The sequence below is a fragment of the Muntiacus reevesi genome, chromosome 3 (genome assembly GCF_963930625.1).
Source record: "Muntiacus reevesi chromosome 3, mMunRee1.1, whole genome shotgun sequence".
Lineage (NCBI taxonomy): Eukaryota > Metazoa > Chordata > Mammalia > Artiodactyla > Cervidae > Muntiacus > Muntiacus reevesi.
In genome coordinates, this window is record NC_089251.1 from 264,699,593 (window position 1) to 264,721,507 (window position 21,915).

The 21,915-nt window shown below is 38.3% G+C and overlaps 1 protein-coding gene across 1 annotated transcript in view; it reads left to right on the forward strand.

Annotated features, from left to right (window-relative positions):
* The first annotated feature begins 689 nt into the window (after positions 1-689).
* The window catches only part of UGGT1 (UDP-glucose glycoprotein glucosyltransferase 1), a 110,252-nt gene continuing 89,026 nt past the window's right edge, over positions 690-21,915 (forward strand). Inside the window, exons 1-8 of the mRNA XM_065931991.1 lie at positions 690-911; positions 5,494-5,629; positions 10,081-10,163; positions 12,857-12,987; positions 17,427-17,539; positions 19,179-19,353; positions 20,701-20,797; positions 21,656-21,734. Of these exons, the coding sequence (XP_065788063.1) occupies positions 854-911; positions 5,494-5,629; positions 10,081-10,163; positions 12,857-12,987; positions 17,427-17,539; positions 19,179-19,353; positions 20,701-20,797; positions 21,656-21,734 (872 nt within the window). The 5' untranslated portion in view covers positions 690-853. The remainder of the gene's footprint in view (positions 912-5,493; positions 5,630-10,080; positions 10,164-12,856; positions 12,988-17,426; positions 17,540-19,178; positions 19,354-20,700; positions 20,798-21,655; positions 21,735-21,915) is intronic.

The window sequence follows — 21,915 nt, forward strand, 5'->3', positions numbered from 1 at the left end:
TCTGCCACTCTCAAGGGAAGGACTGTTGTGCCATATAACCATAAGTAAGTTAATATTTTACACTTTTTATTTAGGTACTTACAAAAATATGTTTGGTTTTTAGCTCACTTTATTTGTTAAAATATATCCCCCGAACACTTACTCATTTCTGGGTGGCTAAAATGACTTGCCCAGTGTCATAAATTCTAAAAGAATTTTACATAGTAATTTATATTTGCCAAAAAGTAATTCAAAAGACAAAGTAAGCCTTGCAGATTAAGCTGCCACTGCAGATACAAAACAAGCAAAAACGTCTCATGAATTTAAAAAAAAAAAAAAAAATTCTTTTCTCTGCTCCCTGGAACGGAGGCCATCCAAGATAGTTTGAGATAAAGTCTAAGCAACTCAGAAACATTAAGTCGTTTGGTCCTTTACGGTGCAACAGTGCTTTTAATGGACAAGTTTAAGGAAGTGGATTCTATCCAGTCTCTTCATGTGGTAGAGCTTTTGTGTCTCAGTTGTCCCCTTACATGTCCACAAAACCTCAAAGAACAGCGCCTCCCCAACCAAACTGAACCTCCGGAAGCAAGGAGCGAGGCGGAACCTCTTCGGAAGTAAGATGGCAGTAGCGTGGCGCTCTGGGCGGCCCTGGCCGCGACTCTGTAGCCGGAAGTCCTCCGGCGCTAGCCAGTAGGAAGCGGAAGTAAAGGGCGGTCGGGAGCTGGTCTCTCCTTTGCGAGGCCGGCTTCTGAGCAGAGCCGCGGGAAAGGCGCGTGTCGGCCGCTCACTGGCGCAGCTGCTGCCGCCTGCGCCACTGTCCTGCCCCGCCCCGGCGTTGTCGCAGGTGCCGTCGCGGACAGAGCGCGGCCCGGGCATGGGCTGGAAAGGGGATGAGAGTGGCGCGTGTGCTGCAGCTGCAAGACCAGTGACAGGTACCCCTGGGGTTGGAGTAGGGAGGTCTCGCCGGCGGAGAGAGGGTCTGGGGAGCGAGGCCACCCTGTGTCTCGGTCACCTTGATCTTCCGATTCTTTCCTGACTCAGTTTCCCCTCCTGTGTCTCAGCCCTTCCTCTCTTTTCGAGTCCCTCTAGAAGTCTTTCAGTGTTTCCTGGGCAAATCCGGTTTCTGCGAGGGTGGCCGCGGACTCTCTTCATCGGCTTTGCGCCTTCATTGAAGAGCTTTGAAACCCGTGTGCCCAAGTGCAGACGGAGGTGGGGGACGTGTCCGAACACGAATTCAGACCAAGCTTGACCCCGGGGAGACTGAGAGCCAGCGGTTTGCAGGACTGCGGTGGGGAAAAAAATGGATCTTTCTATAGATTTCTGTTTTCTCTAAAATGAATTCGGGTGATGAATTTTGTTTACCGTTTTCGTTTGTTTGAAGGATCTGTTGACTGGAAATTGGATGATCCGGTTTCACTTTTAGTGTGGGACCTGCCAGAAGAATAAGATAGGCATACATCGCCAATGAGTTATGGGCGTGAGCTCTTCAGTGTTCCTTGACCAGAATCTCTAGATTGTTTTGCATTTTTTGCCAGATTTGAAAACTAGCATAGTTTGTTTATTTGAAGTCTTGGGGTCTTATGCCTTACAGTGTGCTACACTAACTATTTTGAAAACATTCGTTATGCACTTGGCCAGCCAGTGTTAGTGTGATATTTGAAGACGTTTTAAATAGCTATGTGATAGCAACATAAAATTTGGGTTGATTATAGCCTTTCGTTTTGACTTGCTTTTGATTAACTTAGCTGAAACTCATTTTTTTTTTTGAAACTCATTTTTAATAAGGGAAATAAACATTGCTTTGTACAGTAGTATAACTCCTTCACAGTGTGTGTTTAACTTGAGAGGACTAGATTGAACTATGGAGAAACTTCTAGGTATAAATGTATATTAATTTAATTATTTCAGAAGTAAATTTATTTCTCAAGAAGGGTACTTTATAATATTTTTCCTCGCTATTGCCATATATGTTGAAACTCATCTATTAACCAGAACCCTTCAAGTGTTTTTTTGAGTTCCATTAGCTATCTTCTTCAGTTTAAAAATGGAAAAAGTTGGTGATGACTTAGAACTTTATGCCTTTTCTGTTTTTCAAAAGTGATAAACACTTGCCATAATATAACTTTGATGAATATTTTAAATAAATGAGCAAGAGATAGTGTCTTTAATTTGTACTGAAGAAACCAGGCCACATGCTAGATGTTATAGATGAATCATTTGGGCCTGGAACTTACTAAAGACTTTTAAATTTATGCATCATGCCATAAGCGTGGTGCCTATAATCATGCAGTGCCACAGTGAAGATTCTGCCAACAGTTAGTTTGCAGACTATTCCTCTTAATAAGCAACCTTGAAAGACTACTAGGGTCAGAGTGATATGGGATCTTGGCAAATGAAGGTATCCTCAAACAAAGGACCACTCAGAAAGGTTCTTATTTTGACTTCTGTGAACAGTCTTTTCCTCTGGTGTTAACCTGTGGTATCAAGGATGTGGGGTTTGGGTGTGGGAAAGCTCTTCATTAATGTATGGCTTTCCTCCCTTTCCCATCTCTAATGATGCTCTGCTGCACCCCAAGAACTCTCTCTGCGTCTTTAAAACAGGTCTAGGGGATCTCTGGGTGAGTCATGATGCATAGTTTTCATTTTCACCCTTCTTAAGTCCTAGGCTGGTGCCACATCCCTTTTTCTCCCAGTTCTTTTCATTCATCTGTTAATGAACAAATTCTGTGTTTGTTTAAGTTGAGGGCCTCCTATGTTCCATGCATTATGCTAGGCCTGTGACTGTGACAAAGAAAACTCCCTGCTCTTGAGGAGCTCACATTCTGTCCCCAGAGTCAGCCCCAGTATGGATCTCTCAGGCTGGTGCTTGATCGCACCCTTGGTTCCTTGGTTTCAAGGTGAAACTATACCTCTCTTGGCCATTTGGGACCCAAAGACTCTGCCCCTAGAAATCCTTGAACTTGCCTTGGGCCTCATAATAAAGCTGTATGCCCAATCTAGGTCTGGACATTAAGAACCCCTTTTTAAAGCCAGAGCAGAGAGCATGGTATTATAGAACTTTTTAAAACAGGCAGGTGTAGGTTCCAAGTATTGCTATTTATTAGGTAGTTACTTAGCCTCTCTGAATTCCCATTTTCTTATTTTTAAGGTGGAAGTGATAGTGTTTCACCCATCATGCAGCATATTTATGGACTGTCTGCTGTTTGCCAGGCACTGCTGTTTACTGAGGCCAACGGAGTGGAGCAGGCCTTGTGTGGATAGGCTGGGGACGTGCTGTTTGCAGAGCCTGTTTGCTGTTTGCTGTTTGCAGAGCCAAGAGCAGTGGCGCTGTCCAGAGTGCCACTAGTAATTGCTCAGTAAATGTGGGTGTCTGCTCGGGTGGAGTGGGGAGGAGCCTCCTCCTCACTCTACATGCAGTCGATCTGGGAGTACTGTTCAGTGGCATGCATTTTCTCATCTGGAATCATCACTGTTGGGGGTAACACGTCTAGGTCCCTGCAGAAAAAATTGTGAACACAGCTGTAGCATTTTTACTGCTTGAACATAGTTCATGTGCACTGCCTCTGGTTTAGGAACTTGATGATTTGGGGGTAGGATTTTTAAAAATTTTTGTTGGCGCAGTGGTAAAGAATCTGTTTGCCAATGCAGGAGACACAGGTTCAGTCCCTGGGTTGGGACGATCCCCTTGAGGAGGAAATGGCAACCTGCTTCAGTATTCTTGCCTGGAAAATTCCATGGACAGAGGAGCCTGGCAGGCTACAGTCCATAGGGGTCATAAAGTTGGAAACAATTGAGCAGGCATGCACTGTAGTTGATTTACAATGTTTTGTTAGTACAGCAAAGTGCTCCCCCCCCCCCCCCCCGCCCCCACCGGCCCCCGCCCCAGCCACAGAGGATACATTTCCAAGGAATGTTTTTGGGGCCTTGTAATTGTGATGAGCTGTTATTCTATAGTTTAGAAAATAGTTTCTAGCTTCTCTTCCTTATGACATATTTTGCTAGAGCAGTTAGTTTTTGTGTAGTACTTGGCACATTACAAAGTGACTTTCGCTACCAAATGATTTCATGTTGCTTTCTCATTCTCCCTGTGGCAGATACTGTTATTCTTATTTTAGAGAGTCGGAGACTAAGGGTAAGGGCGCAGGAGTTATTAGGTAACATGCTTGGGGTTAAACTGCTGGTAACTAGCAAACTCAGGAATTGATCATAGGTCTCTGACTGTTACTATGAACAGTTTGTTTGTTCTACCAGGAGGAGCAGGTTTCTGAGGCTGCAGTCCATGAACCTCCAGGGGTGGGTTCTTGAGTGGTCTGAAATTGTATGCAACAGTTTGGGTCCTTGCTTGCCCCTCTGCAGGAAATGTCAGTAATTTTTGCTACTTTGGGAGAGGAGCCTACCTCATTTCCAGTTTCCTCTCCCCGCCAGCCCCACCCCCCCCAACCCCACACCCCACACCCTACCAAGCCAGGACTTACCTGCTAGCAGGTTTCCTTGTCAGAGGTCTGGTTTGGTTAGTCCTAGTCTTTATTAATGTTGATTTTTAAAAAATATATCTGTTTATAAATGGGGCTTCCCTGGTGGCTGAGGGTAAAGAATCCACCTGCAATGCAGAAGATAGGGATTCGATCCCTGGGTCAGGAAGACTCTCTGGAGAAGGAAATGGCAACTCACTTCAATATTCTTGCCTGGGAAATACCATGGATAGAGAGCCTGGCGGACTCCATGAGGTCGCAAGAGATAGACACAACTTATCGACTGAACCACTACACGTTTATAAATGCGACGTTCATATTAAATTTTTTGTTTCCCAAGAAACCAACAGTGCCTGAACTTCTAACTCTTTTAGTAGTTAGTTTTTGTGTAGTACTTGGCAGTACTTGGCATATTACAAAGTACTTTCGCTACAAAGTGACTTTTGTTACAAAGTGATTTCATATTGCCTTCTCATTCTCCCTGTGGCAGATACTGTTATTCTTATTTTAGAGAGTGGGAGACTAAGGGTAAGGGTGGAGGAGCAACTTTTTGGGCTTCCCCGGTGGCTCAGTGGTGAAGAATTCACTTGCCAATGCAGGAGACATGGGTTTGATCCCTGGTCTGGAGGATCCCACCTGCCACGGAGCAACTTAGCTGGCTCACCCCAACTGTTGAGTCTGTGCCCTAGAGCCCGGGAACCACAATCACTGAACCCCCATGCTGCAACTGCTGAAGCCTGCATGTCCTTGAGCCCTTGGTCCACAGCCCGTGAAGCCTACGAGATGAGAGGCTGACCTCTGCATGGTATAGGCACCCAGGAGATGAAGTGCAGCCTTTGTAGAAAAGAGTGTAATGAACCACACACCTTTAGTTGCGTGTCAGTAATCAACTAACATCTAGTGACTATCTATAGATAGTATGTGGTGTTATATTTTGGAAACATTTTTATTTCTGTCACAGTCATGTTATTTTGTGTCTCTAAGTATAAAGATTCAGGTTTAAACATTGCCTTGTAGAAAAAGCTTTTTTTTCCCTTTCTAGGAGCTTGCCGTAAAATGGGCCTTCTGACTATGCTTACTGGACTATGGCTGTTTTCCTCAGTTAAGGCAGATTCAAAAGCCATTACGACCTCTCTTACAACAAAATGGTTTTCCACTCCATTGTTATTAGAAGCCAGGTAAGAAGACATGTTTTTTCCTTTCACATGTTTAAATGAAAATGTAGGCTCTGCCAGTGACATTTGGGAGCTTTTAGGGAGTGGGATTCTCATTATGCATTTAGTGAGAGCCCCATTCAGCGTGCACTGTGCTGTGTACCATTCCCAGGCTGAGAGAACACAGATTCTGTCAGCAGGCTAGGACTGCACTATGATAGAGATCCTTAGGGACTTCTTTAGACAGATATACTGAATTGGTTAAGTTACTATGGTGTCTTCCAGGAAGAGTGTAAATATGCTAATAAAGGAAGAGAGTGTTGTACTTAAAGGAAAATTTCTGTTTATTTGAAAAAGATGCTAAGGGGTGTTTAATACAAGAAAGAGAAGAGAGCTTGTTGAAGTGCGGGTGGAGGACATAGCCCTCCTGAGAACTTGGAAGGAGACAGACCTCAGATAAAAGAGTGCAGGGGGGCGCTGAGAAAGTGGCCACGTCTTGTCTGATGTTAGCTTTTCCAAAATCAGAATGCAGTTAATCAAGTTGTTATTGGTAGCATCTTTCACTCTTAGCATTTTATAAAACAATGATATGTCTTAAAATGGGCAGCATTTCCTGAAACATACTGAACCCTAGTCTCCTACCCCATCTACCTCGTACCATCTGGGACTTCAAGAAACTCTGGAAGACTGGTTCTTGCCTGTTTGCCTTATGCCCCATGCAGCCATTTCTACTTCTGCTATGTTCCTGGGGTCTTGGTGCAGAAAATGAGTTTCAAAGGCCTAGACTTTGAAGGGATTTGGAGTGTAGTGAATATGCAGTAAATCGCACCAAGTTTCCCACCGTTACCTCTCAACCTAGAAGGGAGTCTCTGGTCTGGGGAGTATGGAAGAAAATGAAAGCTGAAGGAAACTTGACAACACTTCAGTGAACCGCAAGAAAGAGTTAGTAGACAGATTGTAGAAACCATGTGTATGTTTTTAGGGGAAAAAAAAAAAACATGCATCTCAATTTCTCAGTAACGAAGATTGCCCAAACTTGAAGAAAAAAAAAAAAAAGAAAATGTCTTAAAATTGATAAAGTAAAATATAGTCAATGATTTCTTGGAAGATTTTATAAACCAAATATACGTTTTAGTAAATGTTTGTTACATAAGTATAATCAGATACCTGTCTTTTAGTTAGTTTTTTTGTTTATAGAGGGAAGCTTATTTTTATTGTATCTCAAATAACATATAGCTAGGACCTACAGTGAATCTTTCTAAAGCATATATTTAGGTAGGTGAATGATAAACATTTAGTATTTTCAGAATTTGATAGAACTGGAAATTTGAACTGTTCATCAGTTAACTTTGTGGTCTATCTTTGTGACCTTCAACTTAGCATTTTATATTCTCACATCTTTCCTTAATTCCTAGAAAGATGTGAACAAAGTGTTTGTTGTGTTGATGGTGTACCTCCTACGGAAGAGCCTCCTTTGTATTGAGGAGAGGCTGGTAGGAACATGGGACACGCAGGAGCTGGCCTTGGCTTGCTGAGGAGCCTTCCAACTCTCTGCCGAACAGACTTTCTCCCGTCACTTCTCCATGCCTCCCTCTCCTCAGCAATTAAAGGGCCACAGAAACAAACCCCAGGCCCTAACAACCCCCCTGCCCGCCCCACCAGACCCTGCTGCTTATATGTCCTAGTGATGTTACAATAACTAGTTAGATAAATGGGCCGAGCTCCTTGTTAGATCTTGGGTGTTTGTAGCAGTGAAGTGTGAAGGCATGTGAGGTCCACGACTGCCTGGGCTAGGACTCTTATAACTAACTGGATGTTTTTTCTTCCTTTCTGCTCATCTTATTTTGGATGATTTGTCTGGTGTCAGTCTAAGTCATTGAGATTTACTACTACGTTACAAATAAGTTTGTGTAGCTATCTGTAATAGATGTTTTAAGATATTCTGCTTAATATTCATAACTGGGTAACATCCCATTACTCTCACTTATACTAACAAACTTACTGGTGTTTGTATATTTTCTTAGAAGAGTCTTATGGCATATACTTACGGACTTTTTAGAAAGTTTGCTCAAATTGTCAGCCTTAATTGATCAATTCTTTTCAGTTCTTTGATCTCAGTGAAGTGAGTATTATAAACTGTTTCCTTCACCCCAGTTTACCCATAACAAACATAGCCCCTTTTCATGATATCCTGGCCATTTGCCATTTGGGTTCTCTATTTTTAGTTTTCCTTTGTGGCTATTTACAGATAATTTGCTAGGGTAATGGGATGGGTAGACAAAACATGCTGTGCTTGTTTGAAACCACTCCATATTCACCTCTAGAGCTGGCTGAGGCCACCATCCTTCCCTCCTGCATCCACGGCAGACACTGATGGTGGGTCACAGCACGTCCATGAAGGGTCAGATGTTTCTCCATACACAGAGGCATGCAGTTAACACAGACATTTTGCTTTCCTTGCTTCTGGCCCTTAGGGACTGAAAATATTCCTGTGTGTATTTTTAGACTGGACCTGATGCTGATGAAGGGTTTGTAGCTTTCTGATTGTCCGTCAGTATTTAATTGAAGTAGAGCCCTGAATATGTTTTGAGCAGCTATAGTTACTAACAGAAACATTGTATAAGTAAAGCTCTGTTATTAAAGCTGGAGCAATCATTTATTGAATACATAAATATTATAATGGCCTGAGAATACAGCTTGGTAGATTTGAGTGATTAAGACAGGAATGTAAATTCCAGATTTTTCTTTTGCTACCTCTATGCCCTTAGGAAAGTTAATATATTTATAAGTGGAGAAAATGTTATATGTGATGTGCTCTCTCTCTACCTCTCACCCAGTTTTAGCGATTGTCAACTCCAGTCCAATAACCATCACTATCACCACCTTCCTACCTTCTCCCACTAAGACGTTGTAAAGCAAATCCCAGACACCATAGAATGTCTTCTGTAAAACTTGATTTTTTACTCAGTGGAATAGAAATCAGAAGCTAAAAAACAATTTAGAGCAAAAAGCAAACAAATTAAAGCATACTGTAAGCAAATGGCAGCGTTCTTTTTAATAGTATCTTGTACTGTTCTTATCTTCCATGGCTTAGTTCAGTGGATCTGGTAATTAATTTTCTTAAGACAGTTGGACACTTAGACATTGTAAGACTTACTTATGCATTGGGGTGAGAAAGAATGGACGTTTATGTTTTCCTGTAATTATTTGAAAAGTATATGTTTATGTGCATATGGCCTTTGTAGGAGGGTCTTAGCTTAAGTGAACCCTTGTTCTCACAACTAATGAGTGTATTACTTCTCCCCCTTCTGCTCACTTATCTTGTGAATGCTGCTTTAATTCATGAATTTAGCATTTATTTATACATCATAATCTGTCTTAATACCTGTTTTCTTACATTGTAAGCTATTATAAGATTGGTGTGATGTCTGTGTCAGTTACTCGAAAGCCTAGATAAATGCCACACTCAAGGAGGCACTAAATAATACATTATTATAATGGATATTTTCAGAAACCTATTTTTAGAGAAGCTGTGCATTACCAGGAAATGTTTCTTATTTTTCCCATATTTCTGTGTCTAGCTGTGGAGTAGAGTGACAGTTGTACATCCCAGTGTTGACAAGTAATGGGAAAGTCTTCCTTTGGCTAGGTAAGCTGAGATCCAGATCTGTAGTTTGCTCTAAGACAGGGAAAGACCACCACTACATTGGTATGGCTTGGAGGAGAAGATAACCGATTTACACGAATCATTCAATGAGTACCTGTGTTTTCTTGGGATTTTAAAGGCTCTTGAATGAAGAGAAGTAGAATAGCCATTATTTTATTTTAGGTCGGTACAGTGAAGTCAAGGAAAAAATTAAGATGGCATTAAGTTCTAAGACCTGATTTTATTAAATCAGGGCTAACTTTAAAATTTGATGGTCTTTAAAGTTTGGATTTATGGATTTAAAAAGATTACAGCATGCTGCCTTTAGTCTCCTAGAAATGTTTCTAGGAGTTACGTTTTCCTCAGGAGAAGCTTAGGCGAAACATATTTTTTTGTTCCTTGTAAGTCTTTCAGAAAATGAGTGAGCAGAACTAGTATTAGAATTATAAATTCCTAATTCTGCTTCCACTACTGACAGCATTTTCACAAATGAGATTTCATAACCTTTCTTTATATTGGGACTTCCCAGTTGTTACAACATTTCTATTATTCTAGGATTCTTAAGGAATACCTATGAAGCTGTTAAGTGAATGAACTATGAAGCTAATTATTAATAGCTAATAAGCTAGTAAGAGTTACCTAAAGTTAGAAAATATTTTATTGAAATATATTACATATATTCATATATAATATATATTATCAAATAAAAGCCAAGCTTTGGACATTTGGAAAGTTAAAAGCTTATTTTTACTCTCCTTAGTAATATAACTTATATTGGAAGATTTTTATTAAGTTGTTTTATTTCTGATATTTCTCCCTTTTCTCTCAGTGAGTTTTTAGCAGAAGACAGTCAAGAGAAATTTTGGGATTTTGTAGAAGCCAGTCAAAATATCGGATCATCAGATCATCACGGTAAAATAGAAGCAGATGCTTCTTTGACTTTGGTGTCGGGGAATATATTAGAGATCTGGTCTCTTTCAGAGTATGGTGGCATGGCAATTAATGAAAAACATTTTTATCTTTAGTGAGTAGAATTGTCATGGCAGCCAGCAGAGTCAACACAAACTAGTAATTATTTTTGAAAAAGTTTACAACTTTGGCAATAAGAATTGCCTTCGATTTTTCACCCCCTTGTTTTTTGTTATTTTGTGTTCTTTTATTGAAAGTGCTATGTGGATATTTTGCAGAAGTCAAATTCGTTTAGAATCATTTAGCATCTACATAATAACCATCAGATTTGATTTGCTTTCTTTTGTTATGAATTACTCAACTGATCTGTTATCTGTTAAGTTTCTTCTCATTGAGTGCCATCCAAAATGTTTTCCATTATGCATGCCAACCACTCACAACTAGAGTGTCAAGGTGTCAGATTAATGTAAACTGTATCACTTGTTTAGTTTTTTATGAACTTTCACAAACATTTTCTAATTCAATGTAAACTATATAGAATATGGACATTAATAGTCAAAGATGCTGATACATGAGTAGTTAAAACCTTGAATATTGCATTGACAGGCATAAGTCCTTGTTGAAGTGAAAATGTGTAAAAATTATAAATATGTGACTGCTGTTAATGTTTGAATTGATTTTTAACTTTATGATTTAAAAAATTAGCATATTTAAAAAGTGAAGTCTAAATCTTTTTTTGCAGTTTAAATATGTAAAAGTTTGAACAAGCATCTGTAAGCTTTAGTTAAATAGTTTAGAGTCAACTAGAATTGTTCAAGTAACCAAAAAAAATTGTTTTAGTTTACAGTTTCATAAATTTATCAAAGTGGGTTTTATAGTGAAATTTGAACTGACATTTAAAATGAAGTTTCTTCAGTATAAATGCTAGTGTGTTTTTGGTTGAAGTTAGGAGAGTATGAATTCTTGGAAGTGACCATAGAAGTATATTAAACACTTTATTTGAAATATTATTCATAGTCCTACTGCCCAAAGATAGTCACTTTAAACATTCTGGCAACATTCCCTTGTGGCTTAGATGGTAAAGTGTCTGCCTACAATGCGGAAGACCTGGGTTCAATCCCTGGGTTGGGAAGATCTCCTGGAGAAGGAAATGGCAATCCACTCCAGTAGTCTTGCTTGGAAAATCCCATGGATGGAGGAGCCTGGTAGGCTACAGTCCATGGGGTCGCAAAGAGTTGGACACAACTGAGTGACTTCACAAAACGTTTTAAGACATTTCTTTCTGATCTCTTTTTCTACTTTGAAGGTGCTAATGTCATACAGAACCGTTTACATTTTGCTTTTTAAAATGTTAAATATTTTCAAAATTTTTTCTTAAATTTTTCAAAAATAGATAATAGTAGTTTAAAAGTCAAAGCTTCACATTCCTGAAACTATCATAATATTGTTAATCAACTATACTTCATTATAAAGTAAAATTTTAGAAGGAAAACCAAAGCTATATGAAAGGCTATACACAGAAAAATCTTGTTCCTTCTGTTTCTCTTGGCTTTTTATAACCATTTAAAATTAATTTGTTTAGCCTTCAGTATTTTTTTTGTTTTTCTTCTTTTTTTTTTTTTACATCTATTGAGTCAACCAAAAATTCGTTCAAGTTTTTCCATACTATTTTACAGAAAAACCTGAATAACCTTTTTGGCCAATCCAATACATAAGTATGTATTCTTATTTCTCATTCTTTTTCACAGTAAGAAAAAGTAGTGTACTAAATATGTTGTTTTGTACCTTGTGATTTTCATTTAATATATCCTGGGGATTTTTTTATACTGCTACATGTATTTTTCCCCCAGATAATTTGTTTCAATTGTTTGTTTTAATGCTTCACCCCAAACCATAGTTTCATTAGCATTGTTTAATATCTTGTACTTCCTCATTACATTGCTCAGTCTTGTTGGGTTATTTGAGTAGATAACATGTGCCAGGGGACACAAAGACACATCATAGTGTCTGTGTGCAGGGGCTCAAAGACTATTGGGGGGGTAGTTAGTGATTAAGTAAATGAGTGAAGAATATGCTAAGTGAAAGAGTAACCAAAGAAATATGGGAGCAAAGAAGAGACGAACATGGTTGATTGAGGTGTGGGAGCAGGGACTGGGAATGCCTCCGTGGAATAGGTGCTCTCATAAACGGAATTCTTCCTGAGGAAGAAGGTGGGAGTTAGTCATCCAGGTAAGTGGGAAAATCTCAGTCCAGGGAGAGGGAATAGTGAAAAAAGGATTGAAGAGAGGAAGAATCAGTTGCACAGTATACTCTAAGTAATTCTAAGCATTTGATAACAGCTCAAGACAGTATGCCTTGCTTCCCTGGTGGCTCAGGAGGTTAAAGAGTTCTCCTGCAATGTAGTAGACCCGAGTTTGATCCCTGGGTCGGAAAGATTCCCTGGAGAAGAGAATGATTACCCACTCCAGTATTCTTGCCTGGAGAATCCCATGGACAGAGGAACCTCAAGGACTGCAGTCCATGGGGTTGCAAAGAGTCAGACAGGATTGAGCAACTAACTTTCACTTTTCAAGAGAGTATAGTGGTAACATTTTGCAATCATATGCTTTTGTAACATAGCTTTATACTTTGTGAGCTACCTTATTTGGATACCTGTAGTCATATAAAATTATTTTGGTTAATATTCTTCCTGACAGGTACTGATTATTCCTATTATCATGCAATATTGGAAGCTGCATTTCAGTTTCTGTCACCACTACAGCAGAATTTGTTGAAATTTTGTCTGTCTCTTCGCTCATACTCAGCTACAATACAAGCCTTCCAGCAGGTGAGTTCAGTGCTTCCATGTGACAGTATTTTTTTAGGGGTTGTATAACATAATTGGATATATTGCAGTTGTCCTGTCATTGTGTTACAGCACTGTACCTTTTCTACCTGAAATGTTCTAAGATTTGTGATTTGTTTGTAAATAATAAGCAAAACTGATGATGTTAAATCTTCAAACAACATATTATAAAAAAAGTCCGTCTAGTCAAGGCTATGGTTTTTCCAGTGGTCATGTATGGATGTGAGAGTTGGACTATAAAGAAAGCTGAGCGCCAAAGAATTGATGCTTTTGAACTGTGGTGTTGGAGAAGACTCTTGAGAGTCCCTTGGACTGCAAGGAGATCCAACCAGTCCATCCTAAAGGAGATCAGCCCTGGGTGTTCATTGGAAGGACTGGTGTTGAAGCTGAAACTCCTGTACTTTGGCCACCTGATGTGAAGAGCTGACTCATTGGAAAAGACTCTGATGCTGGGAAAGATTGAGGGCAGGAGGAAAAGGGGACGACAGAGGCTGAGATGGTTGGATGGCATCACTGACTTGATGGACATGGGTTTGGGTGGACTCCGGGAGTTGGTGATGGACAGGGAGGCCTGGCATGCTGTGGTTCATGGGGTCGCAAAGAGTCAGACACGACAGAGATTGAACTGAACTGAACTGAATTTGCACTTATTGTCATTTAAGGAAAAAAGCCTACGCAAAAACCCTGAAACCACAGACTTCATTTATATAGCACAGCTGAACAGAGATGCAGTTTTGCTAAACCATTTAACCCCGAGGATCATCATAGTCTGTAGATCACAGGAGAACTCCAGATAGGAAATGTGAAGAGATATTACAGGGCTATAGTCAGGAAAAGCTAGAATATGAGAGACTTTATGGCAAAATGATCTGATTTTGTCAACAAATACATTAAAAGGAAAAGAGAAGAGGGAAGGAGGAACTTCAAGAGAAACTTAAAAATGTGTCACCTTAGGGAACTGAGATCCCACATGCCATAGAGGAACGAAGTCCATGGGCGACAACTAGAGAGCCCACATGCCGCAACTATTAGAGCCTGCCCTCTCGGGAGCCCGCATGCCACAACTCTGAGACCACTAGCTGCAAAAGTTTGCAGGGTCAGTGGTTTTTAACAGGCTTTGTAGAACTGCTTGCTTTTCTAAACAATGTGCATGTAGAAGTTTGATAAAAACAAAATATTTTAAAAACGAACACTTACCAATATACTTTTCTTGCTTTTTGAATAGAGGTAACTGTTTGGACTTCTTTTAAGGTTTGCTTTGTTTTCTTTTCTGCTGATTTGAATGCCTATTTATAAGAAAAGAGTTTTTAAGTAATTTGTTGAAAAATTTATTTAAATAATACCAAGTAAATGATAGGGCAAGAAAGTTTAAATGCCACAAAATGACGCAATCTATATATTAATACACACAACATGCACATGAAAGTAATGAAAGAAACTTTGCCTTAAATATTAAAATGATTTTAAACAAACAAAAAAAAAATGTGTCACCTTAAAGTGATGTGTGGATCTTACTGGATTTTGAGTTGAACAAACTTGTAAAAAAAATAGACAGCAAGAGAATCAAAGCTGTTTGTACCCTGATTGTATGTTTGATATAAAAGAAATGCTAATTTTAAAACCATTTTTAAATTTTGAAATGAAACTGGTATAGATAGCAACTCACAAGAAATGTATAGTGTGATGCATTATGATGAAGTGAACACTTGTGATTTTTACCCAGGTCAAGAAATTGAACTTAGCTTGGCACCATGGAAACCCTTCATGTACTGTGTCCCCACCATAGCTGACTTTTGCCCTTCAAAAGGAGTCACTTTCTTCTTTTGGAATCATTTGCTGTTTTCTTTTAAAAAAATCATTTCATTGTCCAAGATTGCCCAAGTGCCTCTCCATACAATAGAGTTTAGTTTTCTCAGTTGTTTTACAAATTTATTAATTTTGGGGGGGATTGTGGTCTCTTAGTTTATAGGTTCTCCCTCCATCCCTTTCTTTTCTGTTGAGTAACTTACACAGTTTGCCCTATACATTTTTTTTTTGGCCACACCAGGTGGCTTACAGGGGATATTTGTTCCCCAATCAGGGATTGTATCTGGGCCCTGGCAGTGAAAGTGTTGAGTCCTAACCACTGGACTCCCATGGAACTCCCAGTATATAGTTATCATTGCAGAAATTTTTCTTGTAAGACTAAGAGTGTTACTGTTCTTCCCCCTTCTCTTTTTTTACAGTAACTTTTTATGGCATTTGACACAGACTTTCTCTGCTCAATTTGATGTGAAATTTGTTTTCTTTAACCTCCCTGGTTCCCTATCCTGTTGATTTTATGTTATGTTAAAATATGGTGACTTTAAAAAAAGGTAGCTTGCTTTTTGAAATTTCCTGACTCTGTTCCCTTCTTCAGCTTTTATTTGGACTTTTTCTTTTATTGTCTCTTATTTCTGTCCTACTCAAGTATTATTCTGCCCTCAAAAGTTTCTCCTTTGCATGGGGCTCTTCCCTGGAAGGGAGTCCTAGCTTGTGAGTTCCATGTTCACAGAGGTCAGACTGCCATGTGCTTACCTAATATTAGGCTGAACAAAACCAGTTGATCCATCATACTTGCGAAAACCTGTTGGCTGTTTCAGGGTTTTCTTATTCTCAGAATCATTAGAATCTCACAGTTTCCCTCTGCTTCCATGACCTCTGATAACTGCAGGTCTTTCTGCATTTTCTCTCATGGAGAGTTCCTTCCCCTTGGTTTTGTCATAGATGTGGTCCATTGGTTTCTGTTGTTATTTTTGCTCTAATGAGGGCACTTGAGAAGACTGAAAAACTGCTGCCAATGGCCATCAAAACAGAACTGTATGACTTTTTTTTTTGGTTGTTTATTTTAAAGCTTGAGATTTTGTTTACTTGTTTTTAGTTTTTGGCTGTGGTGGGTCTTCCTTGCTGCATGCGGGCTTTCTCTAGTTGTGGTGAGCAGGGGCTGCTGTTAGTTGCAGTGCAAGGGCTTCTCACTGCAGTGGCCTCTTTTGTGGAGCACGGCCTCTAGGGTGCGTGGGCTAAAGCAGTTGCGGCTCACGGGCTCTAGAGCACTGCATGAGTAGCTCTGATGCCTGGGCTTAGTTGCTCTGTGGCATGTGGGATTGTCCTAGACCAGGGATTGAACTGGTGTCCCTTGCATTGCAAGGCAGATTCCTAACCACTGGACCACCAGAGAAACCCTGTATTACTTGTTAAAAGTGATAATGGTGGTATGGTTTAAAAAAAAAACAACAAAACTCTGTGTTTTGGGAGTTCCTTGATGGTCTAGAGGTTAGGTCTTTGGACTTTCACTGCCATGACCCAGGTTTAATCTCTGTTAAGTGAACTGAGATTCTGCAAGCCACATGGTGTGGCCAAAAAAAACTAAATAAATAATTTTTGTGTTTTAATGAGAGATACTGAAACATGAATGAGATGTTATTTGGAGTGCATATCAAAATGATCCAATGAAGTGTGTTAGGACAGTGGAGAAAATAAGATTTGGCCATAAATTGATAATTAACTGAAATACTCATCATGGGTACATGGGAGTTTATGGTGCTATTCTTTCTTTTTACAAATAGAAGTTTGGAAGTTTTGTCATAACTTTAAAAAAGACAAAGAATGTAACGAAAAGATTTAATGTTAATTTTTCACAGCAAGCTTTCCATTTCTCCCCCTCTTTTCTTAATTATTTGTATTCCAGCCATAGAAAAGAGCATTCAGTATGAATATATTACATAAGTGACATGAGTGCATATAGCAGTGCTTGTCATCGTGTCCTTTCTTTTTCCCGTTTCTTTACACTCGTGCATCTCGCTGTGCCTCTCATCAAAGGTGGGGGTGGACTTATGGTGGTGTGCCTGGGTGTTAGTACATTTTACTCTGAACATACCCCATAACTCATTCAACTTTTCTTTTAAGTATCTTACTGTGCTCCCGGGGTGATTTTGCCTTTCCATCTATACTCTTTTTTTAGTTCTGTTGGTTTTTTAGATGCAGTGTCAGTCTTCCTGTTTCAGGGAAGGGCTTTGCATTAATCTGCATATTATACTTAAGACTACATTGTTACACTTTGACACCTCCAACTGACATTTGTAAGCTTAGTTTTCTGCAAGGTACATATTGTATTCCCTGGATAGCTTTTGATATCTTCTAAGAATTTTAAAGTTCTGTTTTCAGAATAATAATAACACCTACTTCATGGAGTGATATTGGGAGGAGCTAGGTGAACTAGTATAATAAGGAAAGTAGTGAAGTATAAAACTCTTATTCCTGTCACATAATAAATGTTCAGTAGATGTTGCCTTTGTTTTCACTGATGTTTTATTATCATTTTATTACCTATTTAGAATATTCATTTTTTATCTTGTCTTTGGTTAGAAATTATTTTTAAAAATGTCTTGTATCTTAAATGACAGATAGCAGCTGATGAACCGCCACCAGAAGGATGTAAGTCATTTTTTTCAGTGCATGGAAAGAAGACTTGTGATTTTGATACCCTTGAGACTCTTCTACTAACAGCTTCTGAAAGGTACATTTGTGTTTATTTAAGTGTCATGCATTCATTGGAATTTCTTCTATATCAAATGCACCTTCTGATTTTTCTTCTGGGTTTTGTAGTTCGTGAGTATAGTGGTTTAGAATATGGATTCTGGAACCAGACTAACTAGATTTAAATCCCAGCTCCATCACTTAAAATAGTTTTGCCTACATAAGCAAATTATATAACCTTTCTTTCCTCATCTTGTTTCAAAATAGAGATAATAAGAGTACTTACTGTTATTTACTAATGACTATATCAGAGATGTTACATAGGCTTTTTCATCAACTTAGTAAAGAATATTCTGTGTATTAAAACCAGTGCCTGGAGTAATGATATTAATGGTAATGAACTCTAAGGATAGTATTACTTTCAGACAAAGGAGATTATTGAAGATAATTGCAAGCTTAATTTGAATATTAAGTTGGTAATTAATAGGCTGACTTTTTTACTTAAAGGTAGGTTTCCTGTGATGGACAAATAATAGGTACTTCTTGCTATCTGGCTAGGGCAGTAACCCCTCTTTATATCCTCTCATACTTTTGTAAATAGGATAACAGCGATCTCTCTTTTTGAGGTTGCTCTGTGTCAGAAGTGCCAAGGGTGTTTTAGGTGAGGAAGTTCTTCTTTAGTGAGATTACCTGCTCAGAATCTGTCCCGTGCTCGCCAAATGATATGCATGCTTTTCCCTCAGGGTGATAACCACAAACACGGTGAGCAGCTTTCAGCCATCTCAGTGGGGAGATGTGGGCTTTTGAAACTGACTGCATGGCAAAGTGCTGTTCACTGGGGAACACAAGTTGAAAAATTCTTCGTTTCATTTGTTACAATAGCGCAGACCTTTATAAAGAAAAGAGTGATAATGTTTCCTCTTCTGAGATGTGGTAACTTTTTAATGGATTGGCATATATCCTCTTATCCTTTTTTTCTGTAGTTATAAATTTATTCAGGTAGGTGGGTTTATTTTTATAAAAGGCATCTTCCACTTAGTACATGTAGGTGTACCTCCTTAAGAGGAATTGGTAGGTCATAACGTCTATGCATTATGATCTATTAATTCCTTGATGCCATTCTTAAAGGAGTTTTCTTGAGGGGGGGAGTTTCAAAATTTATGATAAAAACCTAAATAAATGTTAGATCCAGTAGTAGGATGATCATAATGGTAAAAATGATAGAGAAGGGAGATGCTGTGATTGGGCAATTATATGCTTAAAATCATCCCTGCTGTTTTGCATTACTCACATTTAGGTTTTCAGATAAAAAGATAATTATATTCTATTTATATAGTAGAATAATTTACTAAAGTTTTAGTACTATGAGGTCTTGATATGTATTTGTTTCCTGGCTCCCCCCTCTTCTTTAGGAATTGGTAACAATTTTTAGTCAAAGTCTGCATTTTATAATTTATATAATTTACATTTGTTATTTTTAATTATGCACCAATAAGACTTATATCTGACAGTATTCTTCCTAACTAAAAGCTATTTAAGATTGTGATCCTCAATTTTCTATTAAGATGCTTGTAATCTTTACTTAAATTATCATTGCTGTAGCTTCATTTTGTACTGTTTTTAACATTTAAAAACTTTTTTAAAGTTAACAGTCTTAAGCTTTTAATATTTATTTTCAGACCAAAACCTTTATTGTTCAAAGGAGATCACAGATACCCCTCATCTAATCCTGAAAGCTCAGTGGTTATTTTCTACTCTGAGATTGGCTCTGAGGAGTTTTTTAATTTCCACCGACAACTTGTTTCAAAAAGCAATGCAGGCAAAATAAATTACATATTCAGACATTATGTATCAGTAAGTATTGACTTGTTGCTGTTTTAAATGTTAATTTGCCCAAGACAACCTTAGCCCTTAAGCTAATAATTTCACCCTTTATAAAATGACTTGAACTACTTCTTTGGAAACTGTAGTACTTTGATCAAATCTGTTATTTATATTTTGCTTGCCTTACTGAAGAAATGTAAACAATTATGCTTTGAAAAATGACTGTATAAAGTTACGCTTTAAAAATTTTAAATAAATTTATGCTTTAAGAATAGCTTCCCAGGTGGCTCAGTGGTGAAGAATCCATTTGCCAAGCAGGAGACACGGGTTTGATCCCTGGATCAGGAAGATCCCCCGGAGAAGGAAATGGCAACCCACTCCAGTATTCTTGCTTGGGAAATCCTATGGGCAGAGGAGCCTGGTGGGCTACAGTCCACGGGGTCACAAAGAGTCAGACATGACTTAGCAGTTAAACACCACCAATATAAAAGTTACTTTCTATTTCAAAATGAACTATGTAAATTACATTTAATTTCATCCAGATTTAATATGGGCATCATACTATGAAACTGATTCTTGAATTCAGTTTCTTTCTAAACCCCCTTTTTCCCCTCCTTTTTGGAATTTTTCATTTGATAGAAGGAGGAGAATGTCTAAAGAGATAAAATCTAGCAGAATTGGTTTGAAATTAAGGTTTTCAAACTTTGGGTGGCATTTAGCATTTAAAATATTTATATGTAAAGATCGTTAGCCTTTAAAGTCTCTGTCATATTGAGCTCAGTAAATACTGAGTGTTAAGTCCCTGTGGAATAAAAATTTTAAAGGAAAACTTACATGAGCAGAACCAGATTTGTCAGTATCCAGTTTTTGACTGTGCCCTGCTATGCTCTATTGCTGGTATTAAAAGGCCATCCTCATTCAGGATGATGGCAAGCCTGTGACATTTGGTTAGCCCAAACCCTATCTGAAGACATTTAAATTCAGTAAAAAAATGTACACACACAAACACACATTTACACACATGGTCTCAACAAAGCACTTCAAGGTTTGAAACCTAACCAGTTTTCAACCCTGTGTAGGTCCAGAACTTCCTTTTTATTTTCTCCATTTCTTCATATGGCTTGGTGACCATTATACTTTCCACTGTGCCTTCATTCAGTTTTGTTTCTACCTTGGAATCCCAGTTTTCACACTTGTGGCAGGATCCACAATCTGAGGATTCCCATAGAGGTTCAAGCATATCCTGAGTGCATAATCCTAGGTGAGGACTACGTGACATTAATGAGGTTGCACTCTGTCTGCCGTGGTGCGTTGAGAGCTAGGTGGTCGTGATGGCGTGGGAGCTCGGTGGTGATGGAATGCTTGCTCTGTCTGCAGAATCCCAGGAAGGAACCTGTTTACCTCTCAGGCTATGGTGTGGAGCTGGCCATTAAGAGCACTGAGTACAAGGCCAAGGATGATACTCAGGTGAAAGGTGAATTTGTAAATTAAGACCAATGCGTTTTCTTTAGATACAAGTTAAAAGGGCATTTTTTTCTTTAATGAAAAAGAATAGATCGAGGAGAATGATGAAGCGGTGTTTGAATCTTGGTTCTGTTATATTTGAGCTGGGTGACAAATTCTGTAGGGTGACAAATTCCTAATGTTTTACTCTATAGAACATGGTTAATGATACATGCCTCTTAAAGTATTTGTGAGGAGAAAATAAGATGTATAGGTAAAAAAATTTTACAAAGTTTTTTGTACAATAAAGTTCAGTAAATAGTAGCTACTGTTATTGATAATAAGTAGCTCACAGACAGTAATTAACTTGTGATCCAATATGAAATCTTAAACTATTATATAATTAACAGTTTAATTTTGTTGTTGTTGTTGTCATTTTCTGACTTGGAACAGTTTATTATGGATACTACTTGTAATATGCTAGGGTTTTGAATTTCAACAAGGTTTATGTGTACTCTTTTTATAAAGTCTTTTGCTTCATTTTAAAGGTAAAAATGGTTGATTTTGGTACATGGGAGGTAGCTTAGTACTTCATTTTGTTCTCGATAATTATATCTAGGATTAAGTTGCCTAGTTACAAATTCCTCAGAATTTTGATATTGGAATATCTGTTATTCTTAATTTTGAAGTATTTAAATTAAAAATTTCCAAAGTTCAAGGAAAAATACATTCTTACTTTATCCAGGAACACAGGATTATCAAAAACACATTTATAAATGCTATTATAGTTTCAGGTATTTTAAAATGTTTTCTTATATTTTTCAAATTTTATGAAGTTAATATTTTTATATTCTGAATGATTAGACATGTAATTGCTGTGCTTTTGTAGGAACTGAAGTTAACACCACAGTGATTGGTGAAAGTGATCCTATTGATGAAGTTCAGGGATTTCTCTTTGGAAAGTTAAGGTATGTATATTCTTTTGAGAGAGGGTTTTTCTCTCTTTAACTCTCAAGGCTTCTTAGCATTGTAAGTATCATCTTTCTCATTACTATATCTCTTATTTCTCAAGAGTACTTTACATATGTAATCTGATATGAGAAGACGACCATTTAGTTTCTGTTATGTTTATAATTTTTAGTAATTCTG